The 21185-nt window shown below is 37.9% G+C and overlaps 1 protein-coding gene across 16 annotated transcripts in view; it reads right to left on the bottom strand.

Annotated features, from left to right (window-relative positions):
* The window catches only part of KDM4C (lysine demethylase 4C), a 432339-nt gene that overhangs the window by 184409 nt on the left and 226745 nt on the right, over positions 1–21185 (bottom strand). For all 16 annotated transcript variants that reach the window (XM_049634710.1, XM_049634680.1, XM_049634624.1 and 13 more), the window contains 4 exons: positions 18054–18247; positions 15073–15311; positions 12363–12676; positions 2462–2570 (listed from right to left, as the gene is read on the bottom strand). In XM_049634710.1, the coding sequence (XP_049490667.1) occupies positions 2462–2570; positions 12363–12676; positions 15073–15311; positions 18054–18247 (856 nt within the window). The remainder of the gene's footprint in view (positions 1–2461; positions 2571–12362; positions 12677–15072; positions 15312–18053; positions 18248–21185) is intronic.

The raw sequence follows: 21185 nt of genomic DNA, 5'->3' as shown, positions 1-21185 counted from the left end.
TACTTCACTGTCTTTTGAGAAGAGCAAACTTAGAAATGACTCTTATCTCTTACCTGCACATAAACTCCCAGAGGTGCTGAATCAGTATTTTTCCCCTTTGCTGCTTTTCTATTAAGGAGTCAAATTCAAGCTTCAACTGAGAAATGCTCATTTACCAACAGAGGATACTGACTGCTGTTTAGAGACACAATTTCTCAGATGCTCTAACCTAGTTATACTCCTGACTCACATACACACTTACTTGTGTATGAGGAATGCAAAAGGAGCCCAGTAGTTAGGGTAGGAAATTCCTAAAAGAAGCTGGATTTGGAGTTGTGTGCTCCCAAAGAGCACTAATCCCACTGTTCATCATTTTCTAATGATGACGATGCTCATTCACTTCCAACAGTACCAGACACAGAGGCAAAAGGCAAAGATAACATTCAAGGGCCCCATGATATAAATATAGTTGACCCTCAAACAACTTAGGAGTTAGGGGGGTCAAACCCCCATGCAGTTGAAAATCCACATATAACTTTGGACTTCCCCAAAACTTAACTACTAATAGCTTACTGTTGACCAGGAGCCTCACAGATAAACAATCAACCATATTTTGTATATTATATGTATTATATACTATATTCTTACAATAAAGTATGCTAAAGAAAAGAAAACTTTATTAAGAAAATCACAGGGAAGAGAAAATACATTTATGGTACTATATTTACTGAAAAAACTATATTACTATATTTACTACATTTATGGTACTGTATTTATGGAAAAAGTTCACTCATAGGTGGACCCATGCAACTCAAATGTGATGTTCAAGGGTCAAATATAATTTACTCCAGGACACAGAATATTCCCCCCATTGTTAGTTTGGAAGCTTGTAAAAGTATTTATTCATCACTAAAATTCTCCAATTTTTTTTCTTTTCAATTCTCAAAACTCCTCAGAGGATCCTTTTAATATGTCCTTAATGTATTAAAATACAGAGTATGCTACTGCAAAAGCCACAATCACCAATGTTGCAGCAAGACATTTTAACCTTAAACCCTTGAGACAACTTTGTTAAACCAATTCACTTATAAATTTTGTAAGCCATCCTGATTGAAATCAGAACTGCTCTCCATGTAGAAACTCTAAGCCAATTTAGATGGCCCACATCAAAATAAACGACCTGGGAAAATAAGGACATGGGAAAAAGCAGTTTTCCTTGTATGTTAATATAGTTGATTCCCTTCCAAAAAGCTGTATTAAACATAGGCGATGATGGGGAAGGATAATTAAAATTCACAAGTATTGTAAGTAACATAGTAATTACCTTATACAGAATTGTCCTTTATCTTGACACTAAGAGGAAAATGGATTGTGCTGGGTATGATAAAGTAGGAGAAGGAAGAAACGAACATGATGATATATGGAAATAAATACAACTATGTTTCATTACTTCTGTTACTAGAGACAGAATTTCACCTTCGACTGGTGTTATAGAAAATGCTACAATCATGATCTGATCCCTACACTGATCATCTTTTTTTTCCTAACTAAATATGGGGTATAAAAGAAGATAGTAAGTAAAAATAAAAAAATAAATCTGCTACAGATGTCTACTTTAATGACTGTATTTAAACTAAACAAGAAGACTGACCCCAAGTTTCACATTACTATGTTGACAGCATCTTCACAGGCATATGACCCCAACAATTTGTTCCAGTAAAGACAATACCTTGAAGGCGGGCTTTTTATAGAAAACCTTTTTAAATTGATCTTTTTAAAGATGGAAAAAATAAGGTCCCCCCTGATGCTATGAAACACTTGCAAGTAAGAAATAGCTAGTCAGTGATCTGATATTTAACTGAAGACAACAAAAAGGCATTTTTAGAAAAAGAGAGAAAGAGGTAAAAAGGGTAACCAGGTAAAACAAACAAGTAAATATTACATCCAGGAATAGAAATTGGTTCACATCAAGTCATGTCAGTAAAATCTATTAAGGAGAAAAGATGTTTCACCACACACCAGGCATAACTGGATAAACAGGTATTGCACATAGTTTCTTACTCAAGATGATATTAATAATTTTGGAGGATTCAAGTTAAAAATAAAGACAATGTAAAAAAGCAACAGTGTGGTGACTCCAAGATTTGACACTTTTAGGGAAATGATTCCCAGCTTCCTCTAGAATATCCTAAGGCAAATGTCAGAAAAGATTAATTTTATCCCATCATGTAAAATGGGAAGACTTTGACTAGGAACATGGCTAGACTAGTGGAGCAAGTATTTACCCTTAAAATCCAAATTCCTTTTGTCTATAAACTGTTTACTACTTATGATCTCTTTATGGTATGTATTTGCAACTTGGTCAAATTTTCTCTCTACCAAGCAATTTTTTAGACCAGTTTCTTACAACAAACAGACAGAATGACTGCTGAATACCATACAGTATCCACAGAATAAACACTGAGAAACATCACACACTCACCTTCATCACTTGTTGCCTGCTGCTTCACCAGAGTCAATGGGGACCTTGCCGGAGGCTTACTAAGTGGATGGCGCCAACTTTTAGCAGTTTTGGTTTCTCCCTCTATTCTCTGGTCACAGAGCAAAAACAGAGAAGAAATACTCACAGTTAAAGACTTGTTTTAAATGGAAAACTATGGTTCACAACAATTTAAGACCATTTAATTATAAAGAATTATTATACTTATTTACCTCCTGGAGAATTAGTCCTTTATTTTAAAAACCTTAAGCCTTTAAGTCAAAAGAAATAGGAATCCATTCTATTAGTTATTTTACCAAGAGATCAATGATCTATCCTTCCACCACACATTAAAACACTATCTGTGGTATAGGGTAAGCTTATCAAGCTTGCAATTAACTCAGAACTTATCAAGTTTTCAAAAGTTCTTTCAAACTAATCAAAATTTAGGATTACATATTTGTAACAATACAGAACCGTGGCATTTGGTTACCTCTACGCTAGCCACATGACTATATGGCAGGTTATTTTGCTTTCTATCCTCATTCACATAGCATTAATGCTACAGTGAGCCTGGATACTTCCTTCCATTCGGAAATAAATCACCACTTCTCTGAGGATCAAATGAGACTTTAAGGTTTTTTTTTTTAATACAGCACATTACTGTCATCTTGAAACCACTTAAATTTTATGTAAAATTTTTCATCTGGGTCTCTCTAAACTATACTTTCCTCCCAAAGGTATGTGCAAAAGACATATGCACCCTGACATCTTCCAGATAGAACCTACTTACAAGCTTTCTTGTCCATGCAATCCAAAAGGAAAGAAGGACAGAAGGAAAATGGATGGATGGATGGATGGATGGATGGATGGATGGGAAGGAGGGAGGTGTTCAGAGAAAGACTCTGAAACTAAAGGGTTTGTATCAACAGTTGACTAGGAAAGAAATGAGTCTCAGAAATGTCCCTGTAAGCTGACAAAGCAGTGGCTGGAAGTAGAGAAACTACATTGATATCTGAAATCAAAATGGATTAAAAGAAAATGTGTGTAACATTCTAATCAAAGATAGAAGTAAAGAAAGGATGTCAAAGTAATATAGGATGAGATTTATCTGTGGTTTATACCAGCTAAAAATTAATAAGAAATATTTATCAAGTCCTCACTATGTGTCACATTGTTCTAAGAGCTGAACTACAGCAGAAAAAATTATACCATGTCCCAGCTTTCAAGAAATGTGCATTATAGAGGAGAAAGGCACAGACAATAAAAAAGTAAAAAGTATATATTTATCTGGTACTATTAAGAAATATGCAGTAAAGGAAAAAAAAGGGCATGAAAAGAGATGGGAGGGAGTTATTTTATACAGGGTATCAGAGAAAGCCTTTCTGACAAGGAGACATCTGAGTAGAGTCTTGAGTGCACTGTGGGAGTTCTCTGGCCTCGGAGGAGTATTTGGGGCAGCAGGAACAGTATGCATATGGGGACATAGTCAATGTATTCCAGGAAGAGCAGGAAGCCCAGTTATAGATGAACAGAGAGATGGACAGAGACATTGTTCAAAAAATAACTCAGTATTTCTTGGGAAGACTGACTAAAGATGACTGCTGCAAGCATGCACACAGCACTACACTTCATACTAAGAAGCATCAGTAAAAACCATACAAGAACGAAAAGGGACCATATTGCTTAGAAGGTCTGCCTGACACCACGGTGTGAGAAAAGAACACGACACAGCTAATGCTGACAGGGGGCAAACCAAGTCACCCAGGCCTCAACAGCAATGTTTGCTTTCCCATGCAAGCAGTCTTTGTTCAGTGAAATGATAAGGATGAAGGTTAAAGGCACCAAGGATAGAATTACCTCCACTGTGGGGGGCCGAGCCCCAGTGCCAGGCTGAGACCGGGTCGAGCAATGTTCCCCGTTGACTCAAGCCAACCCAGTGGTTCCCCCTCCCATTCATGTGGGAGGCCGGGCCCCGGCGCCAGGCTGAGACCGGGTCGAGCAACGTTCCCTGTTGACTCAAGCCAACCCGGTGGTTCCCCCTCCCATTCCCCCACTTTCAAGGGCATACGAAAGCCTTGTCAAGGCTGAGAAAGTTAATTCCTGAAGCCTGTGGTCTGCAGGTGTTGGCAGTAACGCTACCTCCCTTTTTCTACCCCGAGTCAGATAGACACAAACATGGGAACTGTGTTTTGCTAGCAATCTATCAACAAGGTCTTGTGACCTGTTCAGAAAGTTCACAAGGTACACAGAACTAAATGTTTTGGCTGGCAGTGATCATGTGAAACCTGTTTATTCTTAGAATGACCTGATCTATAAGAGTCTTATATTATAAAAGATTGTGTACAGCAACAATAAAGCCGTCACTTGGGCCATCAGCCCAGGGGACCCTCCTGTTCCCAAACTTTCTCTTCTCTCTTTTTTTCTTGCATTCCCCTACCCTCAGGACCCTGACCTCGGTATTTGTCGTGCCGGCCGTGACACTCCACTGAAAACAAGGAAACAGAAAAGGTATTTTCAGTTCCATTCCAGCTTAAAGAATGTGAGTAAATGTAATTTAAACAGGCATTTGACTCATTCACCATTCCGCAAAGAATCCCAGCATCTGCTCAGCTGCACTTAATCCCCAAGTGATATTAAGTTGTAAATTTTGTTTATTATTATGTGAATACTATTTTCAAATTTCCCTTAGCAACTGTTTCAAATAAATTAGACCATATTTTCCTATTCCTCTTATGTTTTGGGTAAATAGTTAATAGTTCAGTAGGATAACAACCATGCATAAAATGGTAAAGTTATTGGGTCATATTAGCAAATCATCTATATTTTATTTGATATTCTAAAACTACTATGAACAGAGTATTCCAAGCTGATTTCCTTATCTAAACTCCCTTGTTACTCAAAGATGTGAAAAGACCTGTGGTGATTTTAAATGAGCAAGAGCAATCAAGACGTGGGCCTGTTCAGTGACCAGTTCAATTTGTCAGTCCCAACAATTGAGGCTTTTCTTACTTGTGTCCTTGAATTCCCTCATCAAGGTGTACAGGTCAAAATAGGGTAATGAATTCTGACAATAACTATACACAATCAGAACCTGCCTGGTCTACTCATAATCTCCTGGTTAAAGCAACAGTTTATACAAAAACCATAGACATTAAAATATATGCAGGACTGGAAAAAGGTGGGAAGATGGCGGTGTAGGAGGACACTGGGCGCGTCCTGCTGATCACTTAGATTCCACCTACACCTGCCTAAATAACCCAGAAAACCACCAGAGGATTAGCAGAACAGAGTCTCGAGAGCCAAGCGCAGATGAGAGGCCCACGGAAGAGAGTAGGAAGGGCGGCGAGGCAGTGCGCGCTCCACAGACTGGCAGGAGGGAGCGGGGTGGAGGGGCAGCCTGCCGGCCAAGCAGAGCCCCCGAGTCTGGCTGGCAAAAGCGGAAGGGCCAGACGGAGTGTGTTCTGACAGCAAGCGCGACTTAGCCTCTGGGAGTTCATAAGTTAACAGCTCTGCTCGGAAAGTGGGAAGGCTGGAAGATGAAGGGAGGGAGAGTCGCTGAGACCCCAGACAACAAAGCTCAGTTTGGTGGGGAACAAAGGCGCGCGCCAGCACCATCTCCTTCGCCCATCCCCCAGCCAAAATCCCAAAGGGAACCAGTTCCTGCCAGGGAACTTGCTTGCTCCGCGCAAACACCCAACGCTGTGCTTCTGCGGAGCCACCCCTCCGGCAGCGGATCTGACTCCCTCCCGCTGCCACAGGGCCCCTCCTGAAGTGGATCACCTAAGGAGAAGCGAGCTAAGCCTGCCCCTCCTACCCCTGTGCACCTGGCCTACCCACCCCAGCTAATACACCAGATCCCAGCACCACAAGCCTGTCAGTGTGCAAGTAGCCCAGACGGGCCACGCCACTCCACAGTGAATCCCGCCCCTAGGAGAGGGGAAGAGAAGGCACACACTAGTCTGACTGTGGCCCCAGGGGTTGGCAGGGGGCAGACATCAGGTCTGACTGCGGCCCCGCCCACCAACTCCAGTTATACACCACAGCACAGGGAAGGTGCCCTGCAGGTCCTCACCACTCCAGGGACTACCCAAAATTACCAAACGGAAGAATTCCCCTCAGAAGAATCTCCAGGAAATAACAACAGCTAATGAACTGATCAAAAAGGATTTAAATAATATAACAGAAAGTGAATTTAGAATAATAGTCATAAAATTAATTGCTGGGCTTGAAAACAGTATAGAGGACAGCAGAGAATCTCTTGCTACAGAGATCAAGGGACTAAGAAACAGTCACGAGGAGCTGAAAAACGCTTTAAACGAAATGCAAAACAAAATAGAAACAACGATGGCTCGGATTGAAGAGGCAGAGGAGAGAATAGGTGAACTAGAAGATAAAATTATGGAAAAAGAGGAAGCTGAGAGAAAGAGAGATAAAAAAAATCCAGGAGTATGAGGGGAAAATTAGAGAACTAAGTGATACACTAAAAAGAAATAATATACGCATAATTGGTATCCCAGAGGAGGAAGAGAGAGGGAAAGGTGTTGAAGGGGTACTTGAAGAAATAATAGCTGAGAACTTCCCTGAACTGGGGAAGGAAAAAGGCATTGAAATCCAAGAGGCACAGAGAACTCCCTTCAGACGTAACTTGAATCGATCTTCTGCACGACATATCATAGTGAAACTGGCAAAATACAAGGATAAAGAGAAAATTCTGAAAGCAGCAAGGGATAAACGTGCCCTCACATATAAAGGGAGACCTATAAGACTCCTGACTGATCTCTCTTTTGAAACTTGGCAGGCCAGAAAGGATTGGCACGAGATCTTCAGCGTGCTAACAGAAAAAATATGCAGCCAAGAATCCTTTATCCAGCAAGTCTGTCATTTAGAATAGAAGGAGAGATAAAGGTCTTCCCAAACAAACAAAAACTGAAGGAATTTGTCACCACTAAACCAGCCCTACAAGAGATCCTAAGGGGGATCCTGTGAGACAAAGTACCAGAGACATCACTACAAGCATAAAACATACAGACATCACAATGACTCTAAACCCATATCTTTCTATAATAACACTGAATGTAAATGGATTAAATGCGCCAACCAAAAGACATAGGGTATCAGAATGGATAAAAAAACAAGACCCATCTATTTGCTGTCTACAAGAGACTCATTTTAGATCTGAGGACACCTTTAGATTGAGAGTGAGGGGATGGAGAACTATTTATCATGCTACTGGAAGCCAAAAGAAAGCTGGAGTAGCCATACTTATATCAGACAAACTAGACTTTAAATTAAAGGCTGTAACAAGAGATGAAGAAGGGCATTATATAATAATTACAGGGTCTATCCATCAGGAAGAGCTAACAATTATAAATGTCTATGCGCCAAATACCGGAGCCCCCAAATATATAAAACAATTACTCATAAACATAAGCAACCTTATTTATATGAATGTGGTAATTGCAGGGGACTTTAACACCCCACTTACAGAAATGGATAGATCATCTAGACACATGGTCAATAAAGAAACAAGGGCCCTGAAGGATACATTGGATCAGATGGACTTGACAGATATATTTAGAACTCTGCATCCCAAAGCAACAGAATATATTTTCTTTGCAAGTGCACATGGAACATTCTCCAAGATAGATCATATACTGGGTCACAAAACAGCCCTTCATAAGTATACAAGAATTGAAATTATACCATGCATACTTTCAGACCACAATGCTATGAAGCTTGAAATCAACCACAGGAAAAAGTCTGGAAAACCTCCAAAAGCATGGAAATTAAAGAACACCCTACTAAAGAATGAGTGGGTCAACCAGGCAATTAGAGAAGAAATTAAAAAATATATGGAAACAAACGAAAATGAAAATACAACAATCCAAACATTTTGGGACGCAGCGAAGGCAGTCCTGAGAGGAAAATACATTGCAATCCAGGCCTATCTCAAGAAACAAGAAAAATCCCAAATACAAAATCTAACAGCACACCTAAAGGAAATAGAAGCAGAACAGCAAAGGCAGCATAAACCCAGCAGAAGAAGATAAATAATAAAGATCAGAGCAGAAATAAACAATATGGAATCGAAAAAAACTGTAGAGCAGATCAACGAAACCAAGAGTTGGTTTTTTGAAAAAATAAACAAAATTGACAAACCTCTAGCCAGGCTTCTCAAAAAGAAAAGGGAGATGACCCAAATAGATAAAATCATGAATGAAAATGGAATTATTACAACCAATCCCTCAGAGATACAAGCAATTATCAGGGAATACTATGAAAAATTATATGCCAATAAATTGGACAACCTGGACGAAATGGACAAATTCCTAAACACCCACACGCTTCCAAAACTCAATCAGGAGGAAATAGAAAGCTTGAACAGACCCATAACCAGCGAAGAAATTGAATCAGTCATCAAAAATCTCCCAACAAATAAGAGTCCAGGACCAGATGGCTTCCCAGGGGAGTTCTACCAGACGTTTAAAGCAGAGATAATACCTACCCTTCTCAAGCTATTCCAAGAAATAGAAAGGGAAGGAAAACTTCCAGACTCATTCTATGAAGCCAGTATTACTTTGATTCCTAAACCAGACAGAGACCCAGTAAAAAAAGAGAACTACAGGCCAATATCTCTGATGAATATGGATGCAAAAATTCCCAATAAGATACTAGCAAATCGAATTCAACAGCATATAAAAAGAATTATTCACCATGATCAAGTGGGATTCATTCCTGGGATGCAGGCCTGGCTCAACATTCGCAAATCAATCAACGTGATACATCACATTAATAAAAAAAAAAGAGAAGAACCATATGATCCTGTCAATCGATGCAGAAAAGGCCTTTGACAAAATCCAGCACCCTTTCTTAATAAAAACCCTTGAGAAATCCAGAATAGAAGGAACATACTTAAAGATCATAAAAGCCACTTATGAAAAGCCCACAGCTAACATCATCCTCAATGGGGAAAAACTGAGAGCTTTTTCCCTGAGATCAGGAACACGACAGGGATGCCCACTCTCACCACTGTTGTTTAACATAGTGTTGGAAGTTCTAGCATCAGCAATCAGACAACAAAAGGAAATCAAAGGCATCAAAATTGGCAAAAGATGAAGTCAAGCTTTCGCTTTTTGCAGATGACATGATATTATACATGGAAAATCCAATAGACTCCACCAAAAGTCTGCTAGAACTGATACATGAATTTAGCAAAGTTGCAGGATACAAAATCAATGTACAGAAATCAGTTGCATTCTTATACACTAACAATGAAGCGACAGAAAGACAAATAAAGAAACTGATCCCATTCACAATTGCACCAAGAAGCATAAAATACCCAGGAATAAATCTACCCAAAGATGTAAAAGATCTGTATGCTGAAAACTATAGAAAGCTTATGAAGGTAATTGAAGAAGATTTAAAGAAATGGAAAGACATTCCCTGCTCATGGATTGGAAGAATAAATATTGTCAAAATGTCAATACTACCCAAAGCTATCTACACATTCAATGCAATCCCAATCAAAATTGCACCAGCATTCTTCTCGAAACTAGAACAAGCCATCCTAAAATTCATATGGAACCACAAAAGGCCCCAAATAGCCAAAGTAATTTTGAAGAAGAAGACCAAAGCAGGAGGCATCACAATCCCAGACTTTAGCCTCTACTACAAAGCTGTCATCATCAAGACAGCATGGTATTGGCACAAAAACAGACACATAGACCAATGGAATAGAATAGAAACCCCAGAACTAGACCCACAAACGTATGGCCAACTCATCTTTGACAAAGCAGGAAAGAACATCCAATGGAAAAAAGACAGTCTCTTTAACAAATGGTGCTGGGAGAACTGGACAGCAACATGCAGAAGGTTGAAACTAGACCACTTTCTCACACCATTCACAAAAATAAACTCAAAATGGATAAAGGACCTGAATGTGAGACAGGAAACCACCAAAACCCTAGAGGAGAAAGCAGGAAAAGACCTCTCTGACCTCAGCCGTAGCAATCCCTTACTCGACACATCCCCAAAGGCAAGGGAATTAAAAGCAAAAGTGAATTACTGGGACCTTATGAAGATAAAAAGCTTCTGCACAGCAAAGGAAACAACCAAGAAAACTAAAAGGCAACCAACGGAATGGGAAAAGATATTTGCAAATGACATATCGGACAAAGGGCTAGTATCCAAAATCTATGAAGAGCTCACCAAACTCCACACCCGAAAAACAAATAACCCAGTGAAGAAATGGGCAGAAAACATGAATAGACACTTCTCTAAAGAAGACATCCGGATGGCCAACAGGCACATGAAAAGATGTTCAACGTCACTCCTTATCAGGGAAATACAAATCAAAACCACACTCAGGTATCACCTCACGCCAGTCAGAGTGGCCAAAATGAACAAATCAGGAGACTATAGATGCTGGAGAGGATGTGGAGAAACGGGAACCCTCTTGCACTGTTGGTGGGAATGCAAATTTGTGCAGCTGCTCTGGAAAGCAGTGTGGAGGTTCCTCAGAAAATTAAAAATAGACCTACCATATGACCCAGCAATAGCACTGCTAGGAATTTACCCCAGGGATACAGGAGTACTGACGCATAGGGGCACTTGTACCCCAATGTTTATAGCAGCATCTCAACGATAGCCAAATTATGGAAAGAGCCTAAATGTCCATCAACTGATGAATGGATAAAGAAATTGTGGTTTATATACACAATGGAATACTGTGTGGCAATGGGAAAGAATGAAATATGGCCTTTTGTAGCAACGTGGATGGAACTGGAGAGTGTGATGCTAAGTGAAATAAGCCATACAGAGAAAGACAGATACCATATGGTTTCACTCTTATGTGGATCCTGAGAAACTTAACAGAAACCCATGGGGGAGGGGAAGGAAAAAAAAAAAAGAGGTTAGAGTGGGAGAGAGCCAAAGCATAAGAGACTCTTAAAAAACAGAACAAACTGAGGGTTGATGGGGGGTGGGAGGGTGGGGAGGGTGGGTGATGGGTATTGAGGAGGGCACCTTTTGGGATGAGCACTGGGTGTTGTATGGAAACCAATTTGACAATATTTCATATATTGAAAAAAAAAAAGAACCTATATCTTAATGGATATAAAAAATAAAATAAAATAAAATAAAATAAAATAAAATAAAATAAAATAAAATAAAATAAAATAAATGCAGGAAAAAAAAGCATATAATACAAACACAAAAGAACATATGAAAAACAGGGAGGCCCTAGCAAAGAGTAGCATGGGGTGGCCTGTAATCCAGAGGGGTCTTGAATTTTCCATGAGGCAAAAGGCCTGTTTCTGGCAGTGGGTGGGACCAGAGAGGTCAGCCAGCTCCTAGAATTAGAGCCCAAGAGGAGTCAAGGGAAAGCACAACCAAGCGAGTTAAAAGAGGCTATGGGAAGCCTGGGACCCAGAGGTGGCAAGAGAAGGTCATAGCCCTGCAGGTGAATCATCTCCAGTGTGGTTAATATTACAGGTAAAGGAACCATTACCTGTCAGTATCATTGTGATGTCCTACTATAGTTTTCCAAGAAGGTACTCTTGGGGGAAAATGAGGACACAAGATCTTTCTGTATTATTTCTTATAATTGCATATGAATCTATCCAAAAAAAGTTCAATTTTAGAAAAAGTTAAAGAGAAAGAAAATTAAGCTACAGCATATAGCCAAAAGCTCCATGCTTCTAAATTATCACCATATGAACCAGAGCTCACAAAAGGCTTACCTTCCAGTCATTGAAGGAAATATGATTAAGACCTGTAAATGTGAAATGTTATTTCCACCCTAAAGCAAGATTTCAGTGCACATCATGCTGCTTTCAGAAACTACTCCACTACACAATAAATATAGAAGAAGAAAAAAAAACAAGAAGACATTGCCACATACACCAAGGACGTCGAGGCCATTTCTCTCTCCCCTGGGGATCACTGGGATCTCCCCAGGTTCGAGGCCACTCCTGCGGGTCTCCACATCACTCTCTTCTCCCTCTATCAACACACTGTTACTCTCTGCCACTGAGAAGCATGACTCAGGTAACTTTGGCCATGGAAGCTTGGGTGGGTCTGATTCCTTGGATGTCACATGGCCACCAGATATGGAATCATCAGCTTCACTGGGATTTGAAGGTAGAATTACACCATAGGCTTGGTCATCCTTAATTTGTACTTCTTCTGGTATAGATGTGCTTAAGCAACTATTTCCTGAGGAGTGAAACAAAAGACTATTATTAAGTTTTACATTGCATTATTACTATATAGTAATTCTCACCTAAATTTCTGTCTTTCAACTCCCCTCTAAAGTCTCACAGATATGAGTGGGAAATGTCACTAAAGCACCATGGAGCCTTCATAGTTGTCAAGGTGAGATCTTGGAGTTTGGCCAAAGAATATACTTACAGACAAAATAAGAGATTAAAAAGGGGTTATGCTGCAGGCCAATGTCAAAAGTAAGTGCAATAATGATACTTATCCAAAGCAATAGCAACTTGAAATCTTTCTAAAAATAGGAAATATGATGCTAAGAGCTGCTTGCTACTAATGAAACATTCCAGCTCAGAGGATGTATGGAAAGAACACATGCAAGGCTGTGCAGATCCAAATAAGAAGTATGTCCTACACTAGGTCCTGTATCACACACTGATGGCATGTAAAGGGGAAAGGACATTATGAGCAAGTCTCTTCCACTGCCATCTCTACTTACCCCTCTCTCTCCCTTATAAATATTCATAAGCATCATTTCACATATCACATACTAGCTTTGATGCTTAATCCAGCCACGTTTTGTACTTAAGTGTTCTGCCAGATCTCAAAACCTGGAGGTCAAAATACAAGGAACCATGTAGCAACAGAACTAATAAACCTGGGTGCCCTTGGCCTAAACCACCCAGGGACCCATCAAGTACTTAATTAAATCCAATGTGATTAAAGACTATGGTAAGGGACTATTTAAAAAATCCATATGTATAGCATAACTGTGTTCTCTGCACTGCTTGCTATTCCTTTCCGCACCTTTTTCACCTTGCAATCTTCTATCCATTCATCACAAATTAATTCAGATATAACCTAGTCCAAGAAACCTTGCCAGGCCAGCCTCTAATCTGTTTGGAGTCTTTCCTTGGTATATCAGCAACACTCTAGGACTTCTTTCTTGTGGTGCTTACCACACTGGATTGTAATTATATGGTTGTCTACCTCTCCAATAAAGTATGAACTCACTACAAGAAAGTCTATGATTTAACCTGTTTAAATACATATATTAAAGGGCAAAGGTAATGAAAATGGCAAAGCAGAAGAGAATCAAATTTGGACGATGATAAGGACTTTTTCTTTTACTCTAAGTGGAAGAAGAGTAAGAAGAAAGAAGGGGCAAGACCTCACCTACATTTTTTTAAAGGATCACTATGAGTGCCATATGGAGAAGTAACTAGCATGGATAACTAGGAAGCAATTTCTGCAATAGTCCAGTTAAGAATAACAGTACCACAGGGTTCCTGGGCGTCTCAGTCAGTTGAGTGTCTGACTCTTGATTTCAGCTCAGGTCATGATCCCAGGGTCATGGGATTGAGCTACACATCAGGCTCTGCACTGACAGCACAGAGCCTGCTTAGGATTCTCTGTATCTCTTTCAAAAATAAAAATTTAAAAATTTAAAGAGATAATGTACCTTGAACAAGGAGGAAGCAGGGGTGGGTAACTAGATTTGGGGGAGTCTCACAATTGAAAGACAGAATGGGTGAGAAGTATGAGAAATTACCGATAAGCTCAATTAGTGGGGTGCCTAGGTGGCTCAGTCGGTTAAGTGTCTGACTTTGGCTCAGGTCATGATCTCACAGCTCGTGAGTTCGAGCACTGTGTTGGGCTCTGTGCTGACAGCCTGCTTCAGATTCTGTGTCTCCCCCTCTCTCTGCCCCTCTCCTACTTGTGCTCTGTCTCTCTCCTTCTCCCTCTCTCTCAAAAATAAATAAACATTAAAAAATAATAGTAATAAAAAAATAAGCTCAATTAGTAAAAGGATAAAAACTCAAACAAATATCAAATAGATAAAACATTACAGCAATTTCAGAGAAATACACTATAAAGGGGAAAAAAGCAAAGCAGTTAAGAGGTATAGATGATAACTTTAGTACAGAGAAACAGCCAGGGGGCTTATACCTACTCTTTCACAAAACAAAATGACTTTTGTTATTATTTTTTAAAAACTTAATCTTTATTTTCTTCTTAAAATTAAGTTGAAAGCTAAGAATCTGCAAAGAATTATCTATAATTGGTTTTTACCATTCCATGTGATTTAAGAGAAGCTTTCCAAAAATGTATTCTATATTGTAAACTGAGTTGCACCCCCACAAAAAATTTTCATTTTAGAATCTTTTTTTTATTACACCAAATAGGCACTCTGCCTCAGAACTCCATCACACATAGCAGTGATGTTCCTGACTTTTACAACATCATTTGGCCTCCTCATTATTACTCCATAGCGTTAGATGCTCTACTGGTTAAGCTATGTGGAAAAGTAAGATACCAATCCTAGAGCACAGATTTAAGGCATCAGATCAACCACCTCAACACTTACATATGAACATAATTAGCCCGTTTCTCACCTGAGAGTTTGACATTATCCGATGAATTCTGATGTGGCTGCTTCCTGCTAGCAGAAGCCTCTTCTTCTAAAGGAGATTCTGTGTTCCCCATCTTCACTGCTTCTTCTGATTTTTCACTGACCTTGAGGTCTTCTGGGTCTTGGTCAGGGGTGAGGCCCTCCACCCTATCGACTGCAGGTGACACTTCTTCATCCTCCTCATTCTTAAGCCTCTTAGAGTAAGAACCAGTGCACTGGAAACTATTAACAAGAGACACTGCGGTCAGAGCAGAATGTTTGCAGTGGACAGGATAAAACACATACCAATACAAACGTTATTATCACTTACTGAAAGAAGTGAAAAAACTAATAGCTTTTTCATCATTATGCAAAAATAATCTTCACAATTAGTAGATTAGATTTGAAATTGAAATCTTAGTTTTAATAACAATTTACTAAAAGTGAAAATTAAAACAATTGTAAATAATTGATTATTAAATATTATTGGGAAAATGTCATTGCTAACATTTTATAACAATACTAAAAGAAGTCTGAAAATAAAAATAAAGTGAAAAATGATGACATGGGGAAAATAAATCAATGAAGAAAGGAAAAGGAAAAGAGGCGATCTCTATAACCTGCTGTTAAAATCTGAATAGATTATTTACATTCTAAGGTGAACACATCCCTGATTTTTGCATAATTCTGAAGTATGCATGAAAATCATTAAAATTAAATGCCAAATCATCATTAGCTAAAGGAATTAAGACAGGAGATAGGCTAACTATATGTATTTAACATCTTATATCTAACTCTTGTTTTCAGAGCGGATGCCATTTTAATTGTCTTATTCTCATTATTTTCCAGAAAGTCACTTGATGTCTTTGTTGTAGATACCTTTTGTATAAGACACATTTCTGAGGCACTTGAGTGGCTCAGTCAGTTAAGCATCTGACTCTTGATTTTGGCTCAGGTCATTATCTCACAGTTCCAGGATATTAAGCCCCAAGTTGGACTCCATGCTGGGCACGAAGCCTGCTTCAGATTCTCTCTCTCTCCCTCTGCCCTTCCCCTGCTCACAGGGCATGCACACACGGGCTCTCTCTCATAAAAAAGACACATTTCCAACACTATCATTTAAGAATAATTACAACTAAAATCTAAGCAACATGTATTTCCATGTCCAAACACACACACACATACACACACACCCCACAACACTATGCACTATAGAAGTCAGAGTGGGCAAGGTTCTGAGATAGAGGGAGTAGCCAAGGATAACCAACATAAATTAGCTTTGACTTCTACTTAATCGTACTGGTATCATCATCATCACTATCATTTTTATTGAAAACCCATGCATTGGCAACGTGGGAAATTGTCACATCACGAATGGCATAGTACTTGTAAAATAACATGGTTGATCTCTCTTTGAGATTTCAATAAATCATTCTCTGTTTTAAATTTCCTGGAAAGCAGAAAAGTCTAGGATCAAGCCACAAGGCTGTGCATAATCAATGACCCCCTCTAAACATGAGGCTTTCTAACTGGGTGAGCAAAGTCCATTGATTATTTTAACCTACGAAAAGGCATTTCAAATCTGTCCAATGTCATAGATCTATGTTCTCTGTCAACCCAAAAAGGCCACTATAGTTAGTCACTAGAAGACCAGATCATTCACCTAAAGTATTGTGTTTTCTGTCCATTAAAGAACAATTCTCAAGATCTTCTATTGGTGTTTTTTCTGAACTCAGATTGACTATTGCCTCCTCCCACAGGTAGGCTTTTTGGCAATGACTCTCTATATCAGTATTTCCCAAACATTTTTTAGTACAACCAGCCAATTATAAGTTATATATTTTAGATAGTGATACAACACACACGTACACACATGTTCATACATCATGAATTAATACTTACCCTTACCGCAGGGAAGAACTATGATACTTTTTATTCTACTTTACTTCCTAATTTAAAAATGTTGTTCCTAACCTACTAAATAAATTTGAAAACCAACAGTTTGAAAATCACTGCTGTAAACTGCAGGGTAAAATAAGAACACCTGAGTTTTACTTTTGCTACTAATTCTGCACCTCAGGTATATCTCTTATAAAATGCAGAATTGTGACTCCACGTTCTTAAGTTTCTTCCACCCACTACAATTCTAAAATAGCAGAAAATAAATGTCAGAGTAACAAAATAAATACCAGAAGTGTGGGCAAAGATTTAAAATTACATTGTTATTTAGTTAATGGGGAAAAAAAAGCTACAAATAAGCTACAGGTCCAAAAACAAGGGATTAAATACATGCAGGCACTAAATATTATGCTGTACCAAATCATTTAATTATATGAAAAAAAAAAACACACAAAACTGGTAATCAAAGGGTTAACAGAGCATGGCCCCAATTTTGGAAAAGTATGTAATATTATATAACAAACACATATGTAAAGGATATCTACCAAATGTTAAAACTTGTTATCTCTGGATTATGATGTTATTGGGTGATTTGGGATTCCTTCACTATTCTTTTTCTTATTTTACAAATATTCCCCAATGCCCAAATATTACTTTTACAATCTGAAAGAAAAACAATGAGTAATATTGGAGAACAAAAGTTTAACATAAACCAAGAAAATATAAGAGCCTGAAAATAAAAGTTGCCTGAGGACATGAGCAACCTAACACACACCCTATTCAATGGATTTTAAAATAGCAAGATGCCCACCAAAAAGAAATGGCCCTGGCCATCCAGGACTGTTCTATATGCCATGTATAGCATGTCAGGAATATTCACAAACACATTATACCCCCCACTTCCTATATTCTACTTATTACACAGCTTACGAATTATACTTTCCCTCAAATTTTCAGTAAGATATTAAGTAAATTTATGATGAATAAACAGGAAAAAGCAAATACATAGTTTCTGAGAACATCACATTCAATGACCCATTTTTATTGAGTAGGTATAAGTGGAATGGGGTGGGAAGAAATCATTACCTCCTGGATGCTTTTCTTACTTTCCTCCTCCTCTGCAGCCATGCTTTTACTTCAGGTGTGGATTCTGGAGTAGGCCTTGTATGGTCAATGGTGTATATATCCTTTCCTTGCTTCCAAAGCTGATATCTGTCTGGCTGAAATTTCCTCACAAAAATATCCATTGAAATTTTCACCATGTCTTTCCTGCAGGTGCACTGAAACACAACAGGGATGGAATGCTTTAAACATTTTACTGGCTACATAGAGTCACACCGAGTCATACTTTGTACCATACATGAATACTCACTACATACTTGAGGGTAATGTTTTACATTTTTTAACATTCAGTGAATGATAAATTCAATTTTTTCTGAATGGAGGTGACAACCTCTACATTCACATTTACAAATGAAAAAATAAGATGAGAGAATGCAGTACAGAATTCATCAGGAACTGTGTATCAAGAACAACTAAAAGGAATGAGCACACTTTTGAAAGCATGCCTGCAACAGAACGATTACCCTCTCATCATAAGTATGTATCAATATACTGAATGCTGGAAGGTCTATAAAGTTGAAAACCTAGGTTCCAATGAATAAAAGTAGCCAATTAATGTTTGATTAGAAAAATTCAACCAATGAACTGAGATAAATTTTCTCTGATATACACTTTAATCACATTTATGTTTGTTAATAAATATACTCTCACAAATTAACCAATAATTAGAGCAAAAAAAATGACTTCTCTTCTATGTCCTATCCATAAGACACTCATCACCATCACTTTAAATATATAACTAAGAAAAACAAATAGTGTTAAGGGCAGAAATTCAAAGAAAATATTATTTTAAAATTACCAGAACGTTGATTATTGTGAATACATAGTCAGAAGTTCTATCTTATAAAACAAGTTTCTTATAAAGACTTCAAAAGGTTAAACTGTGTCTAGGCCAAGATGCCATGTAACATGGCAGATATCATTCAAATGGTGGTACAGAAGTAGTCTCAAAGATGTAACTAACAGGCCCTGGCAATCCCTGGCAAACATGGCAAGAGCCTGGTTGATTCAACAGCCTTGAAACAATAAGTCTCTCAATATTTTGGTGATAAAATCATCATCTCCATCCAAATTAACTTCAAAGCCTTAATTTTCCAGCCTGTACTAGCCACCCCTAGAGTCCAAATCTTGACAGATACAATGCTTTGAAAGTTCAGGAAACACCCTACAGTCAACCTGCCTAAAATAACTTCTTCAGCTGTAAACAAATATTCTGTAATCAATGATACCATGATTCTTCCATTCTCCTACATTCACAGTCAGCATTTCCTAATCCCTCCCTTCTCCTCTACTGTCATCACCCTGTCATCATCTGCTATTAGACCTTCCTTTTAAATGTCTCCTGAGTAAAGTCCTTATCCAGACTCCTTCCATCTTTACTTGCAGACAATCACCCTAGCAAACAAAACTAATTCATTTCTCTGCCTGCAGTAGCTCCTAGCACCAATTCATTCTTACAGCTACCACTTTAATCTCCCTCACATATCTTGTAATCTTTCATTTCTGAGTTCAACTGTAATCTAACTTCCTCTACCGTTAGAATAAAGTCTAGACTCATAAGTCTGGCATTCAAGGGATGCAAGATTTGACTCTGCCAGGGAGATTTCCAAGTTTCTCTCTCATTGCAAATCAACATAAATACTCCTCTTCAACACAAGGAATTGAAGAGAGCCCAAATGCACCAGACGTTTCCTTCACTCAGTACCTCTGTTCCTACCACAATGCCTTCCTGCTCACTGTTCTGCTATCTGCACTCCCCCCCACAAAAAAAAAAAAAAAAAAAAACCTCATCCTAAACACTGTAAGTTGTACCAATTATTCCTCTGAATGCAGTAATGTTTAACTACAACTCTGTTTTATATTATTAGTTAGGAATAGAGAAAGTTCTACAACATTTTGCTATAATTATCTTGGGTTAGAAATATGGAAAATGGAAATCCTGAGAAATTTTAGGATATTTTGGTTTAAAATGCAGTATTTTCACTAAAGGTAGAAATAGAAGTTCAGACTCATCAGCAGAAACTTTCTTATTTTCTTCAAATGTTACTAATACTTGCTTCATGAAGAAAAATAAGGGAGTAAACAATATAGACACTATTCAGTTACGTTAGGGAAGGAGAATTCTGTTTAAATTCATTTTAATTTCCCATACCCCTCTCCCAGAAGTCCTAGATTTTGCAAACATGCAAAAAGATCTACCCCTCAGTTGATTGCTCAACTCACTCCAAAGACAACAGGTAAGTGTTATTTCCAAATTTAAATATTTAGAAATAAACAGGCAAAAAAAATACCCAAAATTATGCAAGGAATAATGTCACAGTCAAAAATAGTAAAATTCAGCAGGACAGAGAAATCTATTCTTGTTACTAGTGACAAATAGTAACACTCATCTAAACCCCAATGAAAATTAAATGAGATTATTTAAGAGAACTTAATACATACCTTTATTAGTAGGAAAGAATAACATTAGCAGTCCCATTTAGAAATAAAGAAACTTGCACATTACATATTGGTACAAAGAGCAATAATCAGTAATAGATAATACTTTTCAAACAAACTATTTGTGATATCAAGTCAAAGTACTAATAAGAATAGCTATTCTTGTTGCTTCTTTTAAGAATATACACATATTGGGGCACCTGGATGGCTCAGTCAGTTAAGCATCTGACTTCGGCTCAGGTCATGATCTCACAGTTTGTGAGTTCAAGCCCCGCATCGGGCTCTGTACTGACAGCTCAGAGCCTGGAGCCTGCTTTGGATTCTGTGTCTCCCTCTCTCTCTGCCCCTCCCCTGCTCATGAAATGTCTCACACTCTCTCTCTCTTAAAAATAAATATTTAAATACATATGTTTAAATATATAAGCATAAATATATAAATATATAATTTATATAATTTATACTTATAAAATATAAATTATATAAATATAATTTATATAATTATATTATATTTATATTATATATATTATATATTATAATAATATAATATTATATTATATTATATATATTTATATATTATATTTATAATTATATAAATTATATAAATATAATTTATATAATTTATATTTTATAAATATAAAATATATAAATATAAATACA

This window comes from Panthera uncia, chromosome D4 (genome assembly GCF_023721935.1).
Source record: "Panthera uncia isolate 11264 chromosome D4, Puncia_PCG_1.0, whole genome shotgun sequence".
Lineage (NCBI taxonomy): Eukaryota > Metazoa > Chordata > Mammalia > Carnivora > Felidae > Panthera > Panthera uncia.
Note: the sequence above shows the minus strand (reverse complement) of the source record. Positions and strands in the feature narration are given on the sequence as shown.